At 62.8% G+C, this 16567-nt stretch overlaps 7 protein-coding genes across 7 annotated transcripts; 3 read left to right on the top strand and 4 right to left on the bottom strand.

The window, feature by feature from the left end:
* Positions 1 to 109: 109 nt before the first annotated feature.
* VTJ83DRAFT_3860 (uncharacterized protein) lies at positions 110 to 1021 on the bottom strand (the record flags this gene model as incomplete). Its single annotated transcript, XM_071010285.1, has 4 exons — positions 110 to 461; positions 583 to 592; positions 677 to 751; positions 862 to 1021. 4 exons carry the CDS (start codon positions 1019 to 1021, stop codon positions 110 to 112), a joined length of 597 nt encoding a protein of 198 aa, XP_070867738.1.
* A 1160-nt stretch (positions 1022 to 2181) lies between these two features.
* Positions 2182 to 3261, top strand: VTJ83DRAFT_3859 (uncharacterized protein; the record flags this gene model as incomplete). Its single annotated transcript, XM_071010283.1, has 1 exon — positions 2182 to 3261. The coding sequence occupies one exon, from the start codon at positions 2182 to 2184 to the stop codon at positions 3259 to 3261; it is 1080 nt and encodes a 359-aa protein (XP_070867737.1).
* Positions 3262 to 3878: 617 nt separating this feature from the next.
* VTJ83DRAFT_3858 (uncharacterized protein) lies at positions 3879 to 4533 on the bottom strand (the record flags this gene model as incomplete). Its single annotated transcript, XM_071010282.1, has 2 exons — positions 3879 to 4221; positions 4295 to 4533. 2 exons carry the CDS (start codon positions 4531 to 4533, stop codon positions 3879 to 3881), a joined length of 582 nt encoding a protein of 193 aa, XP_070867736.1.
* Positions 4534 to 5288: 755 nt separating this feature from the next.
* VTJ83DRAFT_3857 (uncharacterized protein) lies at positions 5289 to 7094 on the top strand (the record flags this gene model as incomplete). The annotated part of the gene is made up of 3 exons (XM_071010281.1): positions 5289 to 5696; positions 5767 to 6257; positions 6314 to 7094. 3 exons carry the CDS (start codon positions 5289 to 5291, stop codon positions 7092 to 7094), a joined length of 1680 nt encoding a protein of 559 aa, XP_070867735.1.
* A 1475-nt stretch (positions 7095 to 8569) lies between these two features.
* On the bottom strand, positions 8570 to 9601 carry VTJ83DRAFT_3856 (uncharacterized protein; the record flags this gene model as incomplete). Its single annotated transcript, XM_071010280.1, has 1 exon — positions 8570 to 9601. One exon carries the CDS (start codon positions 9599 to 9601, stop codon positions 8570 to 8572), a length of 1032 nt encoding a protein of 343 aa, XP_070867734.1.
* Positions 9602 to 12652: 3051 nt separating this feature from the next.
* On the top strand, positions 12653 to 13401 carry VTJ83DRAFT_3855 (uncharacterized protein; the record flags this gene model as incomplete). Its single annotated transcript, XM_071010279.1, has 2 exons — positions 12653 to 13119; positions 13149 to 13401. 2 exons carry the CDS (start codon positions 12653 to 12655, stop codon positions 13399 to 13401), a joined length of 720 nt encoding a protein of 239 aa, XP_070867733.1.
* A 496-nt stretch (positions 13402 to 13897) lies between these two features.
* Positions 13898 to 15133, bottom strand: VTJ83DRAFT_3854 (uncharacterized protein; the record flags this gene model as incomplete). The annotated part of the gene is made up of 3 exons (XM_071010278.1): positions 13898 to 14461; positions 14560 to 14715; positions 14819 to 15133. 3 exons carry the CDS (start codon positions 15131 to 15133, stop codon positions 13898 to 13900), a joined length of 1035 nt encoding a protein of 344 aa, XP_070867732.1.
* Positions 15134 to 16567: the final 1434 nt, after the last annotated feature.

Below are 16567 nucleotides of genomic sequence, written 5' to 3'. Positions count from 1 at the left end.
AGGCCAAGGTACCAAAGACAAAAAGAAGTTCCGCTTGCACCTGTCACCGAGCTTATCCCACCGCCCTCAACATTACCAGCATCATCATGATCGTGATGATTATTATGGGTCAGCCCGTCACGTTAAAGTATCCCGCCCTCACCGGCGCCTCCGCGATGCCGACCCGCTCGACAAACGCCGCCAGGTCGAACCCGAACGTCGGGCCCACCTGCTCGCGCGTCACGGCGAACCCGGGCGCCGTCTCGTAGAGCAGGCTGACGTACTTGTGCGGGTGCGGCGGGGTCTCGGGCGGCGGGCCCGGGCCGACGTAGGCGACGGGGCCGGGCGAGGGGGAGGCCGGCACGAGCGGGTAGATGCCGTTGGCGTCGGGGTGGGCGGCGGCGGAGGGGACGAGGCCGGTGATGAGGGCGTGGAGGTTGGTGCGGCGCGGCGCCGAGGAGGGGTTTTGGAAGTTGCCTGGCCTTTTTATTGATTTAATTATTTGTTCGTCGGTGAGTGAGTGAGTGAATGAGTGAGTGAGTGAGAGGCTGGTGGGAGGGATGATGGACAGGGTGAAGGGGGGTGAGGAGCAGCGGGGCTTACACGTCAAGATCTGCATGGTTTCATGGCGTCAGCGTCCGTGCTGGTGTTTGGCTTCTTGAGCCGAGGTTGCAAGGCTCGCGGGATGGTAGCTCACCGATCATGACCCAGAGGTACGACTCGCCGGCCAGGGGCGCATCGCGGGTGCCGAGCGTAGGCTGTCTGGCGGTTTCTGAGGGCGGCGGCCAAGGACGGCGTCAGCGTTTTGCTCGGCTCCTGCAAGCCCGGGGGAAAGGCCTGGCTGGCTGGCCTTGCGGCCCGCGGCGGCCCGTGGCGGCGTACCCGCTCTGGCGAGGCTCTCGCCGGGCGTCTGAACCACCTTGTCCCCAAAGACGATCTCGAGCTTCTCGTTGACCTCAGGCACGAAGCCGGGGGGCGTCTGGGCGGCGGCCAGGCCGGCCAGCAGAAGGGCGGCGGCCACGGTCCTGGTGAAGGGCGGCATCGTGGCCAAGGGTTCAATCACGGCGGCGAAGCAACTCAGGTCCGTACCGAACGCTGCAAGGTCGCGGAAGACGAGGGAGAAGGTGGGGGTGGCTCGGCGGAGACGGCCGAATATATCGTCACTGCATGTTCTTCACGGCCGATGGGCCTGCTGATGATGGAGATTGCATGCTATGCGTCTTTTGCCGGGACGGCGTGCGCGTTTCGCTGTAATTGCTGCCCCTGGAACTGCCGGGCTTTTGCGGTGGGTAAAGTCGCGGTTGTGAGAGCGGCCGGGCAAGCACACACTCTTGATACATTGCCAGGGGAGAGAGAGCCAGTCGGAGATTTGCCGTCTTGTGTCCCTTGGGTTGACGAGATATATCGGAGACGCAGTGGTTGAGTGTCGTGGAGTGGTTCCGACTGCTTAGGTACACGGACGTATCGTATCCTCTGCAGGCCTATCTCCTTCGAGACCATCACCAAGAAGATGACGACATCCTCTCCGCAAGGCACGCTCGCTGCCGGATGAAACAAAAATCCAACTGCCGAGCCTACCTAGCCGCCATGAATTCCAGGTTGAATCCATCAAGCATCCTATGCAACCAGAAGCACTCCGAGCCAGACCCAAGATGCTACTACCAATGCCTTGATCACCTATTCCACCATAGCTGTACGCAGGTACTTGGTTAGCATATGAGAAGCATTCTCGTTTCGCCGAACCAAGAACAGGGATTCAGCGCATCCGCGAGGCTCACCGACCGCCTGCCCGTGAGGTTCCTCCAGCTCGGCAAGACGATGGCGGTTCATGGCAGAGGGCTGACATGGCAACCCTGCCAAGCAAGGCATTCCCTCCCGCCTTATTCATACGGTGTACTGTGTAAGTTACGCATGTACATACGCAATCCGCAGGAGGCCGGCCCGACGGCGGCCCCACTCGGCCGGCGGGTGTACTGTGTACGGGACCCGGCACCTACTCAGGACGATCGGGTTAGGGTTCGTTCGCCGGATGCCAAATCGGCATAATAGCGGGGCCCTGGGAACTGCCGGCTCTCACCGCCAAAAATTTCGGGTCCAGACGACGTTCCATGCCGTCCTGCTGCAAGCTGCCAAAGAGGCTCCGTCCGTTCCGAGCAACCTTTTGTGCGACTTGCATTCCCACCCACGCAACCACGCATCGCCATGGGCTCATCAATAAAGAAGCGCTCCTTCAGCGACGCCCCCAAGGGCCGCGCCGGCCGGCCGGCCAAGAAGCCCCGGAGAGTGGTCGAGTACCACAGCAGCTCCGACGGCTCGGCCAGCAGCGACAACGATGACGACGACGGGGGAGCTCCCATTCCTGCCAACCTGCTCGATTCCGACGATGAGGACCTCGACAACATCGAGGTTGACGACGGCGCATCCACCGCCGAGTCCGGATCCGGCTCCGACTCGGACTCGGGCTCCGCGTCCGAGCCCGCCAGGCCAACGCGTCCGAAGCCGCCCCAGCCATCCGACAAGAAGAAGCAAGCGCAAAAACAAACCCCGAAACCCTTTGTCGCCAAGGACGCGCCCGACTCTTCGTCCGACGCCTCCTCCGCCGACGACGACGACGACGATGCCGACGATGCCGACGACGACGACGACGACGACGACAACTACCTCTCCGACGCCGCGAGCGGCGACGGCGACGGCGACCGCCCGCGGCGCCCGCCCAAGTCGAAACGCAACGACCCTTCGGCCTTTGCCGAGTCCATGTCCAAGATGCTCTCGTCCAAGCTCCCCGCCTCGCGGCGCGCCGACCCCATCGTGGCGCGCAGCGCCGCGGCGGCCGAGCGCGCGCGGCAGGCGGCCGACTCGGCGCTCGAGGCCAAGGCGCGCAAGCGGCTGCGCGAGCAGCGGCGGCTGGCCCTGGAAAAGGGCCGGGTGCGCGACGTGCTCGTGGCGAGCACGCGGCGCACGCTGAACCTCGAGACGGGCGAGGTCGTCGAGGTGCCCGACGAGGAGGCGGCGCGCGGCGGGGAGCCGGCGACGACGGCCGAGATCCTGGCCCAGGAGAAGCGGCTGCGCAAGGTGGCGCAGCGGGGCGTGGTCAAGCTCTTCAACGCGGTGCGGGCGGCCCAGGTCAAGGCGCACGAGGCCGAGCGCGCGGCGCGGAGGGAGGGCATCGTCGGCATGAAGCGCAAGGAGGAAAAGGTGACCGAGATGAGCCGGAAGGGGTTCCTGGATCTGATTGCGAGCGGCGGCGGCGGGTTGAAGAAGGGCGGGCTGGAGGAGGCCTAGCGTTGGGCGGGTAGGGGTTGGGGGGGGGGGGGGTTTATGTCCAAGGAGGATTCGGTCGCATGGGAGGAGCTGTGTCTCTCTTGTTTCTTCTTGTGTGCATATGTGTATGTGTCTTGTTTGTGTCGCCTCGAGAGGAAAAGAAATACCCCCTTGGGGTTGTTTGTTGTGGCGGTCTATCTATACGGCACCGAATCTCTTTGTTTCTTGAGGTGCCCACTATTTGTACAGATACAAGTACATATACAGACTACCTGTTGTCGCCAGGGTTGGCGGAACCAACCACGAGGGGCATACCACCCACAAGCCGCCATATCCAGCATGCCGTGTTTCAAGTTGGTTCAAGCTGTCGCCGTGCTGACCTGGACGTGTTTGATGCTCCCCGTCATCGTCGTCGTCGTCATCATCATCATCCTGTTGGTATCTCAAACAGCGCGCGCTTTCCATACCCACCAGCCTGCCTGCCTGCCTACCTGCCGGCGTGCCGACCGGCCGGCCTGCATGTCCACGCGCCATGCATCAAAGAAGATAACGCCCAACATCACGTCCTCTTTTTTGTGTTTCTTTTTTTTTTTTTTTTTGGGCAAAAAAAGAAGAGGCTCGTCTCCCCTTCTCCCCTCTCAGTTAAAGTCTTTCGACTGCAGGTTCCTTGTCATGCTCGGCAGCTTGACCCGCAACCCGTCCAGCTCGGGCGTCATGGCGACCTGGCACCCCAGGCGGCTCGTCTCCTGCAGGCCAAAGGCCAGGTCGAGCATGTCGTTCTCGTCGTCGTCGGGCTCGGGCATGCGGTCGTAGTACTCCTGGTCGAGCACGATGACGTGGCAGGTCGAGCAGGCGCAGGACCCGCCGCAGGCGCCCTCCATCTCGAGGTCGTGCGCCTGCGCGATGTCGAGGAGATTGTCCCCCTTGGAGACGGCCAGCTTGTGCTCGCCGCCTTCCTTGTCGATGAAGGTTACGTAGAGCCTACGCGATGGCCGGTTAGAGAGAGAGAGGGAGAGAGAGAGAGAGAAAGGAGAGAGGGGGGGAGGTCCAGTACTCTTCGCCAGGCTTGGGGGGATCAATGTGGCCGTGGGAGACGGCGGCCGTGGCGGAAAACGACCGGGTCTGGGCCTGGGGAACGGCGGGCTTGGTTGTCGAGCGGGCGGGGGCCGGGCCGGATCGGCTCCGAGCCGCCCGGAGCAGCGGGGCCGCAGCGCTAGGCTTGGTGTATCGCCGGACGGACTGGCCGGCCAGGCGGACCGAGCGTGTCGCCGTGGGCAGCAACCTCGGAAGCATCGCGGTGGCTTGGGTCGGAGGTGGGCGGTAGAAGGGGAGAATTGTTGAAGAAGCGCCGAGGGCCGAGCGAGGAGGGAGAAGAGAAAGCGAACAAAGATGCGAAAAAAAAAAAAAAAGAAAGCAGAAAAAAAAAAAAAAAGAGAAGAACGGGCAGGACCCCAGGAAAGTAGTCAGCGCACCCCTCTCGAGCTGCTCCCAATGGCCGGGACCTGGTGCAGGGGATGGTCTGCACTGCGGTGAATGTGCAGCGGTTCGGGGCCTCTCTCCAATGCGCAATGCGCAGGCGTGAGCGATGGGGGAAACTTTTGGTGGTGGTGCTCTTTGGGGATGTCGGTATTGCATACGCAGTACAAGAATAGTTGACGAAACACCAGTCCAAAAGTACCCGATTCAACGATGCTCGGCTGGGTTCGGGTTGCCAAGAGCGTCACGCCGAGCGCCACAGTAGTACACAGTATAACTACAGCGTACTCGTTACACATGCACAGTACGCAGCACCAGGTTCCAGCAGGGCCACAGGGCAACAGGGCCGCCGTTGATTGTTTGCACATGGCGCTAGCTTCTCAAAATCGTCGTTATCTCTGATGCGGGTCCGCAGCCCACCTGCACCTGCGCCTGCCCCACCATCCCCGTCCCTGAAGAACCTCTTTCTTGCCTGGGTCGGGTAGCTTACAATCCCCTCCCCTCAACTTTCTTCCTCGCTCACCTCCCTACCGCCGCCAGCGTGCCATGGTCCAGCCCCTCGCACCGACGTGATGGCTCACCACACCAGCGACGGGGTCAATCCCCTTCGCCCTTACTACATCCCCCCTTCCATCCGCGAAGCTCCCGAACCCCTCCCCACCCCCGGGCCCAAACCCTTCGCCGCCCAACCACCCCCCGCCGGCCGCTACGCCACCAAGGCCCGCGACATCTTCTCCGACCTCGACTACAAGGACTACATTGCCGAGCCCTCGCCCTCGGTCGTGCAGACCGTCAAGGAGCTGCTCGACGACCTGCTATGGAAGTACATGTCGGTCCTCATGGCCCAGCCCTTCGAGGTGGCCAAGACCATCATGCAGATCCGCGCCCAGGACGACCCGGGTGGCCTCGAGGCCGCCGCCGCCGCTGCCGAGGAGGCCAGGCAGAGGCGTGAGAGCCAGAGGATACAAATGCAGGACCAGGTACTTTTTTTTTTTTTTCCTTGGCTCTCATATCAGACATGCGCTAATTCACCTCTCTCTCTCTCCCCAGGAGGTGCATTCCGAAGTAGATTCGGATGACGAGTCGGTTCTCTTCACCACCGCCCACACGCCGCGGTCATCCTCGCCTGTCGTCTCGCGGCCGCCCAAGCGCTCGGGACATCAGTCGCCCAGGTCATCGGCCGCTCCAGCAACAGCAGCAGCAGCAGCGGCCAGGCCCGTGCTGCCGCATCAGCTCGCCATCCGCACCCCGGACTCGGTCCTCGAGGTCATCGCCCAGCTGTGGCACAAGGAGGGCACCTGGGGCGTGTGGAAGGGCTCCCACGCCACCTTTGTCTACTCGGTGCTGCAGTCGCTGCTCGAAAACTGGTCGCGGAGCCTCCTCAGCGCCCTGTTCAACGTGCCCGACATTGGCGTCAAGAGCGACATGGATCGCCTCGTCGACATCGCCTCCCCCTACCCGTGGGCTTCGCTCTTCGTCGCCGCCGCCGCCGCCGTCATCACCGGCCTGACCCTGTCACCGCTGGACCTGGTCCGCACACGGTTCGTCTTTTGCTCCCTCCGACCCCATGCCACGTTGCGCTAACCCGAGAACCAAGATTGATCATCACCTCCACCGCCTCCCACGCGCGCCGCACCCTCTCCACCCTCCGCAGCCTCCCGTCCTACTTCTGCCCCGCGCCCCTCGTCCTCCCCACCATCCTGCACTCGCTCGTGCACCCGCTCCTGACCCTCTCGGCGCCCCTCGTCCTCCGCACCCAGTTCATGATTGACCGCGACATGGCCCCGACCACCTTCTCCCTCGCCCGCTTCTTCTCGTCCACCGTCGCGCTGTTCGTCAAGCTGCCCCTCGAGACCGTCCTGCGCAGGGGTCAGGCCGCGGTGCTCGCCAGCCCCGAGTACGCGCGCGCCATCGAGGGAGCCGCCGCCCCTTCGAAGCAGCAGCAGAAGCCGCAGCACAGGCCGCGGCACGGCGGCCGGCGGTACCCGTTCGACTCGGACGAGGAAGAGTCGGCGGAAGCGTCGGCCGAGGAGGCGGAGGCGGACAAGGCCCCGCAGCTCGAGACCATCGTGCCTCTGGGCCGGTACCGGGGGCTGTTTGGGACCATGTACAGCATCGTCAACGAGGAGGGGTCCCACGCCGTTCCTCACCCGCCTCGCGCCGCCGCTCCCGCCAAAACCGCCGGTTCGTCGGCGGGGCGGAAAGGAAAAGGTGCCGGCGCCGACCGCGGCGCCGACCGCGCCGGCGTCGCGGAGACGGTGTACCGCCGAGGTCAGGGCTGGGATGGCCTGTGGAGGGGCTGGAAGGTGAGCTGGTGGGGCTTGGTCGGGTTGTGGGCTGCCGGCGTGGTGGGAGGAGGCGGCGATGGCGAGTTTTGAGAGTGGCCAAGACCAGTCGGTCAGTCTCTCTCTCCTCCGCCGCTGTTCCCCTCAACAAGCCTCATTCCCGCCAACCTGGCCGTCTTGCGTCACCTCTCGCGGCGCCGAGAGGGTAGAGACGACAAGCCGCTCGGTCGGGCGTTGAGCAAGCGAGCGTGGGGATATGGAGAGTGTGCGGCTTGCGAATGCACATATGCGCAGGCTGCACGAGGGTTTCCGTTCCCACCCGTGGCGGTGAGGGTGAGAGACGGGGCGGGCCCGGATTGACCGGCGTACGATACTTGCATAAAAGCACAAAAACGGTGAATCGTTTTGTGTCGCTGGGTCTCCCCTCTGGGGAAGAAACCAAAAAAAAGCAAAGGGCTCTCGTGGTCTCGACGTGGATGGGACGGACAGGAGAGGGCAAAAGGGGGTTGAACACGTACAACAAAAAGATTCTTTTGGGCGTTTGTTGGTTCGGTGGTGCGGGGACATCTTTTTTGTTTTTTTTCTTGTTCTTTTCTCAGCCTCCCCCGTTTCTTTTCGCTCCGAGATTCCCCGCTCATGATGTATGAAAGATGCTCTCTCTCCCCCTCTCTTGGGTACCATCCTAATAGATAGGTATACATACAAACCATGTAGGCTTGCGAACAAGGCCTCTTCTTTTCCAGGCGTGCATGGTCCGCTCATCCGTCCCAACACGCTTCCTTACCACGAAGGTAATTATAGAGCGTTCCAATGTCTTGGTGGGTGAGACGTCATTTAGGGGGGTGGGAGGGACAAACGGCGTTTTGTTTCAATACGGAGACAGGAAAAAAAATAAAAAAAAAAAAAGAAAGAAAGAAATGAGAAAAAAGCGAGAGGAGGCGATATTCGGAAGGGGGCCTCTCCGACAACCCAACCCATGCCCAACGTTCCAGATGTCGTATCCCTCTGGTCAATCATTGGGTTCACGCGTGCCCCGTGAAAAGCACAGCCCAAAGTCTCTCCGGGCCCGGATGGTGTTCGCCTAGATCAATTCAATGACCACCGTTGATTCTGTGGTCCCAACTCATACGCAGGAGAGACGGCGGTGGAAGAAGACGAAAGATGTCGGGCGGGGAAAAGGTTCCGATAGATCCAAGCAGAAGCCAAGAAGGGAGGACGACATCAAGCTCGCGCGGGCATCTGGACTTGTTTTTTTTCGTGTAGGAGCGCGGGATGGGCAAAAGAATCCCATGGTCTACGGGAGCATGTAGGACAGGAACCCAACCTCCACATGATACTTCAAAATCACTTTCACCAAGAGTCACGGGGGAGGAGCCAAAACGTGAGAAAGATGCCAAATGGTATCAAAGTATTCACAGGAACAAAAAGTCCCAAAAATACCAACTATATATACAGCGAAAAATGTCTCCAGAGATGCCACTCCGACACACATGCCATGCTAGCCGTCATGACCATTGATCGTGTCATCGTACATCTCGTTCCACCCCTGGACGCCACTGCTCATGCGCTTAGAGGCACTGAGAGTACCACTCGTTGAGGCGCGAGCAGCTGGAGCCGGCAGCGCAGAGGGTAGGGCCGGTGTAGCCGTTGCCGCCGCACTGGCCGTACTTGCTCTGGGTGGCAGCCGACGGGGGCGGGTTGGCGGTGGTGGCGGTCTGGAAGGTGGTGGTGACGGCGGGGCGGGTCGACGACGACGACGACGGGGCCGCGGTAGGAGTGGGGGCGGGGACGTCAACGTCGTTGCCGGGGCGGGTGGCGGTGCCCGTGGCCGTGGCGGTGACGCGGCTCTGGGGGACGGAGCTCACGGCGCCGGGGATGAGGGCAGGGCCGGGGACGGGGTAGTTGGGGTTGCCAACGTGGGGGTTGAAGAGGATGCCGGCGTCGTTGGCCCTGTAGAGCTGGGTGCCGGCGACACCGCTGGGGAGGTTGTTGCCACCGCCGGTGACGCGGATGTTGATGCACTGGGGGTAGGCCTGGGCGCCGTTGGGGTTGGCGGCGCCGTGGAGGGCGATGATCTCGTGGCGGAGGACGTAGTTGCCCGCCTTGAGGTCGCTGGGGATCTGGACGGTCCAGCTGTTGCCGTTGGCGCGCAGGACGTCGGCGGCCCACTGGCGGGCGGCCTGGTCGTAGCCGGCGCCGCTGATCTTGAAGAAGCGGAGCGAGCCCGGGTTGACCGTCTCGCAGTTGCCGTTGCAGGCGGCGAGGTAGTCGATGACCGGGCCGACGTGGGACTCGGGCCAGTCGTTCCAGAAGAAGGTGACCTTGTCACCGGCGGCAACGGTGACGTGGGCGCCGCCGGGCTTGGCCGACTTGTGGCAGATGATGTCGCTGGTGCCGAAGTCGTTGGGCTCGACGAAGCCGTTGTCCTGGTTCAGAGCCGACCAGCCCATGACGACCGGGGGGTTGGGCGAGTAGAAGTCGGTCGTGGGGATGTAGTTGCGGTACTGGACGCCGTTGACAATGATGTGGCTGACATGGCCGTGGGCGGCCACGAGAGCGGCGCCCGTGAGGGCAAGGAACGACGAGGTCTTGGGAGCCATGGTGGTGAACAAGATCAAAAAGAAGGAATGGCGAGCAAGAGAAGCGGCTGTCCTGTCAAGTTGGCTGGCGAGGTCAGAGGCTTGTCGACTCTGGGGAGAGATGGGACGGAGAGGTTGGGATCGACGATGCTCTTATATATCCTTCGAGGGAGGGTGCCGAGAGGTGACAGGACGGAGTCCTTTCTTGGTCACTGGCGGTTCCCTGGCTCGATGATCCATGGTGATGGTCCCCTCCCCCTAGGCCTAGGGGGAGGGGGTGTGGGGGTTGGCAAGCATGAAGGAGGGTGAGTTGCTCCATGGAGGGAGCCCTTCAGGACCGTGAGTCCGTCTCGGCATGCAACGTCCAAAGTGTGGAGAAGACGACGTGATTTCCTCAAGACGGGCCCAGGGGCGAGTTCCAAGCGACGCATCTGACCCAGGACCCAGGGCCAAGCCTTTCCAAAAGCTTCCATTCTTTGGCGTGGAGGGCAGTGCTTCGCATCCGGAGATCCACGAGCGAGGCCGAGCCGGCGGCGTCGGCCTCGCTCCCGTCTTGGTGCGTCTTGGAAAGTCCGGGGTCAGGCCAGGACCAAGCCGTTGTGGCATCCGGGGGTCCCCCCAGACGAGGCCATGCCGCATCGGGCAACACGGAGCCTCTTCCGATCTGGCTTGGGCAATGCGCCGGCGGGCTTGTGGGGAAATGCAACGTTGAGGCAACGGAGGCCCCTTCCATGCTGGAGCCCGACGAGGCCGGCCATGGCCGCGATGCAACGCGGCATTTCAGGCAAAACTTGTCAAAGCCCGTGAGTCGACTCGCAAGGCCTGCTCCCCGCGAGCGCCGGCGAGCCCTGCGTAGATGAAGATCGCATTTAGGGCGACCCGACACCGAGGATGGCGAGCTGTCACCGAGGTCGCTTGTTCATGCGAAGGCCGTCGTGCAGCGGTTCGGCATTGAGGGTGGATGAGGAATGCGGCTCGGTTGGGGATCCGAGTGTGACTTGAAGGGGGGAGGGCAAGGAGACTAGCGTATGTACATAGGTGAGCGTAGCATGTAGGCACTCTACCGGTACATGGCTCGGTTGGGATCGACATGACGACGACCGCCAACGGGAAAAAAAAAAAAGAAGCATAAGACTCCAAGGGGAAAGGAACGCTGCAGATTTGGCAGGGGCCCGGGCGCAAGCGCAGGCGCAGGTGCTGATCCTCCACAGCAGCACGTGGGTTGGTCCTTCCCCCCTCATGGTTCTGATGCTCGAAAGGGGAAGGAAGCGCCGTCGCCGTTTCTCCAGTGCTGACAAACCCCTTACACTAGCTCAACGCCCAACGCCCAACGCCCACGGGCTCTTGCTCCAGGAGATCTGTGCGGTGACATGGAAGGAGGGTGTGTCGGAAAGTCGGCACGACAAACCTTGCAGGTCGTGGCCGAATCGCTCACGTGCCGTCATCTGCTTCAGGGCGTCGCTTGCCAAGGCCAGCAACGACCATGGCGGCGGTGCCGAAAAGAGACCTGAACGAGCCCCAGCGAGCCCCAACGAGCCCAAACGAGCCCAAACGAGCAAGGCCCAACTCCACCAACCTGAATCACATGGCACCCCAAACAAGGAAAAAAGGCACAGCGTTGGGCCGTCAACGAGATTGTCAGGGCCACGGCACAAGCCATGCCTGGGATCGCCTATTTTTTTTTTCTTTTTTTTTTTTTCTGTTTGATGCATTACGTTTACGTTTGGACGATCCTGAAATGCGCATAGCATGCCAGAAGATCATGGCTCCAGAGACATGCGCATAGCCACACACACACGCGCGCGCACACACGCACACATACACAGTACTTCTCTGGTGGCGGAAAGGCTCTCCGGGCATCCCGAACGGTTCGTGGGGACGAAGCTCACTATTGACGCCAAGCAGCTCGGATCCCAGAACCCCGGGCCGCTGTCATGGAGGGACAACGTTTGCGTTATCCACGGCCAGCGTCCTGTTGGAGGAGGCTCGGAAGGGAGGCGGCCGGGCCCTTCGCTCTTCTCCCTGCTCCCCGGATCTTGGCGCCGAGACAACGTGGAGGCATGCTTTCCTCGCAAGCCAACGCCGCCAAGGGGTAACCAGAGCAGCCTACTGTGTAGGTAGGTCGGCAGGTCTGGTGTGTTGGCTCCAAGGCCGGGAGAGACCATAGAGGGTCTGCATCCGATGATCCCGTCTACTCGTACCTTCAAACACCCGAGACGGGTTTGAATCGTCCGGGCCTGGCCTTGCCATGGTGGCCTGGAGAGAGGGGAAGCGCACCCAAAGGCATCTCGGGGCATGGAGAGTCTGGGCATTTGTAATGAAGTATACAAGGGAATGGTGGACGAGCGCCCATGCCTCGACGTTCGGCGAATCGCCGTGCTTGCGGCGACGATGCGCCAAAAGGCGGCCGGCGAGGCTGGACGCTTTTCCATGGCTGATGCGACGCGGGAGCTTTGTCAAGCCCCCGCTGGGCCGCAAGACCGGGCGCCGGCCGGCTTCTTGGTTTGGCGTTTGGCTCAGCGGCCCCACCCGGAGCCGGGTCCCGGGTCGCCGGCCGAAACCCGCGGCCCCGCACCGACCGGCGGTCGTTTGCCCGCGAGGGGCTCGGGGTGGTCACCGGCCGGCCGGGCGACGCCATCGCCTGCATCGTTTGCCGGGTACCTACGTCCGACGCACCCCGCATGCTTCACGTAGGAAAGGCCTCTGGGAACCGTCGCTGGGCCGTCCACCTCCCTCCTCCTCCTCCCCGACCTTACCCCTCCCAAGGTCTTGAACCGGAATGAAAAGGGAGGCCCGAAGGTCGCGGCCGGTGGCGCGACGGATTCCCAACGCGTTCCAGAGCTCGCCGTGAGACTTTTCGAATGCAGCACATTTCTCATGCTTGGTCTCCCTTGAATGGCTTATAATACCGACCTCGCCCCTCCCACCTCTGGTCGTCGCACGCTTCCCTCGAGGCCTTGGCATTCCAGCGTCCTCGTCCTGTTCTCCGTCAACAAACCTCAACTCGTAGAGCCCCCCCGACGCACGTTTCAGCAAACCTCACCGCCTAACCGCCGCCGGTTGCTTTTCTGGATGACCCTCCTCGGCATCGCCGCCGCGGCGCTCGCCCTCGCCGGCGCCGCGTCGGCGCACGCCCAGGTCTTCGGCCTGCGCATCAACGGCCGGCACCAGGGCGACGGGCGCTTCCGGTACCTGCGCTCGCCCGAGACCAACGCCCCCGTGCGGTGGTCGCAGGTCGGCCGGCCGGAGCTCGTCTGCAACCAGATGCGCGGCCGCCCGACCCCGCCGGCGCCGGCGTTCGCGCGCGCCGCCGCCGGCGACCGCGTCGCCTTTCGGTGGTACCACGCGGACCCGGACCCGGCGCGGGACGCGCACGCGGGGCTCGACCCGTCGCACCTCGGCGTCCTCGTCACCTGGATCGCGGCCTACACGGACGGGCCCGGCGCGGGGGCGCGGTGGACAAAGATCCACGAGGACGGCTGGGACGCGGCCCGCGGGGGTGGGCCACGCGCCGCACGCTCATCGCCGGCGGCGGCTGGGTCGAGTTTGCGCTCCCCGCGCCGCTGAGGCCCGGCCGCTACCTCGTGCGCCAGGAGATCATCGCGCTGCACATGGCCGACAGGCCCGGCCCGGGCCGCGGGCCCGAGTTCTACCCGAGCTGCGCGCAGCTCGAGGTCGCCGGGTCCGGGACGGCGGCGCCGCCGCAGCGCTTCGACATCAACCAGGGGTATTCCAAGAACCACACGGGCCTGTGGTGGAACGCCTACGTCGGAAAGAACGACGAGTACAGGATGCCGGGCCCGCCGGTTTGGACCGGCTAGGTAGCCAAGGCGCCCGGTCGGGTCTGGAAGGGTGAACGCGAACGGCACGTCGGAAGACCGCGGCTCCGCCACCGCATGCGCCGCGACAAGAGCAAGCAAAAGGCCAAGAAGCAACGAGGCACAGGGTGGAGGCATGGCATTCAGCGTTCCGGGTCCATGGCAAGGAGAGTGCGCATGTCGCGTTTGATCGTTCCATGAGAGAGTTCCAAATGGGAGCCATGTTCCATCTCACCTCACGAGCTCATCAGCACCCCGGTCTGCAACTCCGTGATGGCTCTTTTGCTCTGTTATGGACGACGGGGCACCAATACACAATGATGCCTTCTTCCTGAGCCCACCCACCCCGATGAAATCAAACCAGCCCAATCCCCCCTTAACGCCAAACACCAACGTAGCAACCGATACTGTACGTCCTGGCCCAACTCAAACAAGCAAACGGCCAACATCACACACCCCCCCCCCCCCCCCCCCTCCCCCCTCTTCTTCCGGAGGTACACTACACCACCCTCGTCTCGAGCGCCCGGTACTTGTACCCGCCGGCGCCCTTTCGGCAGCACCTCTGCACGCACCGCGAGGCCGTCCACGCCGCCAGCGCCGACCCCCCGGCCAGGACCAAGAGAAACAATACCAGGTGCTCCCCGATGGCGTCGAACAGGCGGTTGTCCCAGTTGTTCCACGTGCCGCCGCCGCCGGGCTGGTCGCTGAAAAACGTCCACTCGTCGGCGCCGGGCCGCCCGTCCATCATGACGCGGTAGAGGCGGTGCTCGTGCTCGTGCTTTTCCTCGTGTCCCTCTCCGGACGCCGGCGGGGGCGGGGGCGGGGGCAGCAGCGCGTGGTACTCCTCCCAGGCGGCCGTCACGAACCACTGCCCGCTCGCGTACATGATGCGCGCGTAGGGCAGGGGCCAGCGCCAGTCGTAGCGCAGCAGGGCCAGCGTGAGGTGCTGCCAAAAGGGGTGGTGGGGGCGGGCGGCGAGTATGTTGTTGCTCAGCGCGCCGCGGCCGCCGTCCGTGAGCCAGACGGGGTAGTAGAGGAGCGGAGCGAGCGAGGTTTTGCAGCCCTGATGTGGAACGTGTCGGCAGATGCGTTGTACAGACGTTGGAGATGGGAGAGCGGTGCGTCGGGCGGGGGGAAGGAGGGAAGAAGATGCGTGCTTACGTTGTCGAGGTCCATGTAGATGCCGCCGTAGTGAAGCATCAAAAAGTACCGGACGGCGTCGACGCGCTGGACGGGGTACTTGTAGCCGTCGTAGGTGCGGAGGAACCAGGGGTACTCTGTTTCGATGAAGTCTCGAGACGCCTTTTCACCCCAGAGCTACGCGGAGAGGACGGGAGAGCGGGGTGGCAAGGCCTATGAGCTTTGGTTCTTTACGACACGGCCTGACGGACGGGAGGTATCGATCGAGAAGGGGACCCACCTTGAACTCAAAGTCCGGGTTCAAGTCGATGCACTCGGCGCGAAGAGCGGCCCAGTCGGCAGGGAGCGTGTCGTTGCCGGGCTGGCGCCAGTTGTGGAAGACGTGGTGGACGATCTTGGGGACGTGCTGGGTGCGGTTGCGGGCAACATTCTCGGCAAAGGCGGCGGCGATCTCGGGCTGGGTGAGCCGTATGCCGGCGTGGTCGTAGAAGAGGTTCCGGAAGAAGAGCAGCCTCGAAATGACGTGGGCGAGCAGCGCCAGCAGCGCGATGCCGCCCACGGCCAGCGATGACGCTATCCGCAAGGGGATCCTCATGGCCGGTTGCCTGGAGATGGTTATGACCTTTACAAGAGGTAGGTCTCTCTCTCTCTCTCTCTCTCTCTCTCTCTCTCTCTCCCTGTGTGTGTGTGTGTGTGTGTGTTGGTGGGGGGGAGGCAAAGGAAACGTGAGACGGAAAGATGCCGAGGACGGTGTGCCGTCTTTTGTTGCTGGACAAGGGTTCCACGTACGTCCGGGTACCTTGGTACCGTAGTTATGGATCGGAAGAGCCACCTGGGAGCAAGCCAGCATTCCAAGGCCGCGTACCGACAAGGCCGCCTTCCATACGCAACTACGCAGTATTAACGATGAGACAGGCTTGTGGCACGTCACTGCCCCGGGGCGGGCTGTCCAAGTGGGGCTTCGGGTTGGGGTCCGTCCCGCCTGACGAAACGAAGCGGTGGGCAACAATTCGGGCCCTTGTTTCCCTCCGAACTACTGGGGCGCGTGGAGCTTCCTTTTTGCGCTGGGTAGGCGGCGCCTTGGTCTTTCCCGCTTGGACGCGCGTTCGTACCGTGTATACAGCGTTACACAGGTAATACGGTGTAGACGTGACTGGATTCGGCAAGCACTGTACCTGCCGTGGATGCCTGAACCAGACAACCTATCTTGCCTCAGGTACGTAGGTAGGTAGGAACCCGGATCGTTCCTGTCATGGCTGCCTGTAGGGCCCTCATCGACGGGAACGGGAAGCTCTGGGCGAGAGAAAGAGCAGCAAATTCCAAAAGACGGAAGACGGGAGACAACCGGAGCCCCGACACGGACCGAATGGCCTGATCGTTTCCTACTCACCTTGGCATCTTAGGTAGGCCAGGTGCAATACGGTCGGTGCTTGGCAGGGCAAGGCGAGTTCATGAATTGCCGTCTTTCAGACCGGCCCTCCCGCTCGCCAGCTTGCGCCAACCTCCCCGACGCGTTGCTTTTGTCCCTCACGTGGCATCCAAACAGCACGCGCGGTTCGTTACCGTTAACAGGGAGATGTGCGCATAAAAAAAAATAACGTTACACTACGTCATCATACTCATCGGGCGGCACAGCCGGAATAATGGACGTCGTCGTATAAGCTCGCAGCTCCGACGCCCACAGGCGGGACAGGTCTCACCAAGTGCGGCTGGCGGTAGGCTCGACCGGCGGGGGGGAGCTGATGGGCAGCTCGGACGGGGCCGATGAGAACGTTGATTCTTATGCGCAGCGTGCAACCAGAAGCCGAGAGGTGACGTGGGTGTTGGAAGTTCACTCGGGCTTCGATACGCTAACGAAGATAGCTTACGCGCCACGGGCATTCCCGGTCGGAAATCCTTGGCATGCAAGGGGGACATCGGAGACCGGGGACCTGCTCGACTCCGAGTGCCGTTGCACGTCTGCTAATGAGCTATTACATACTCGGTACACTGACTGCTTGCTGTCCTCAGCAGGTCATCTAGGAGCTGT

This window comes from Remersonia thermophila, chromosome 3 (assembly GCF_042764415.1).
Source record: "Remersonia thermophila strain ATCC 22073 chromosome 3, whole genome shotgun sequence".
Lineage (NCBI taxonomy): Eukaryota > Fungi > Ascomycota > Sordariomycetes > Sordariales > Chaetomiaceae > Remersonia > Remersonia thermophila.
Note: the sequence above shows the minus strand (reverse complement) of the source record. Positions and strands in the feature narration are given on the sequence as shown.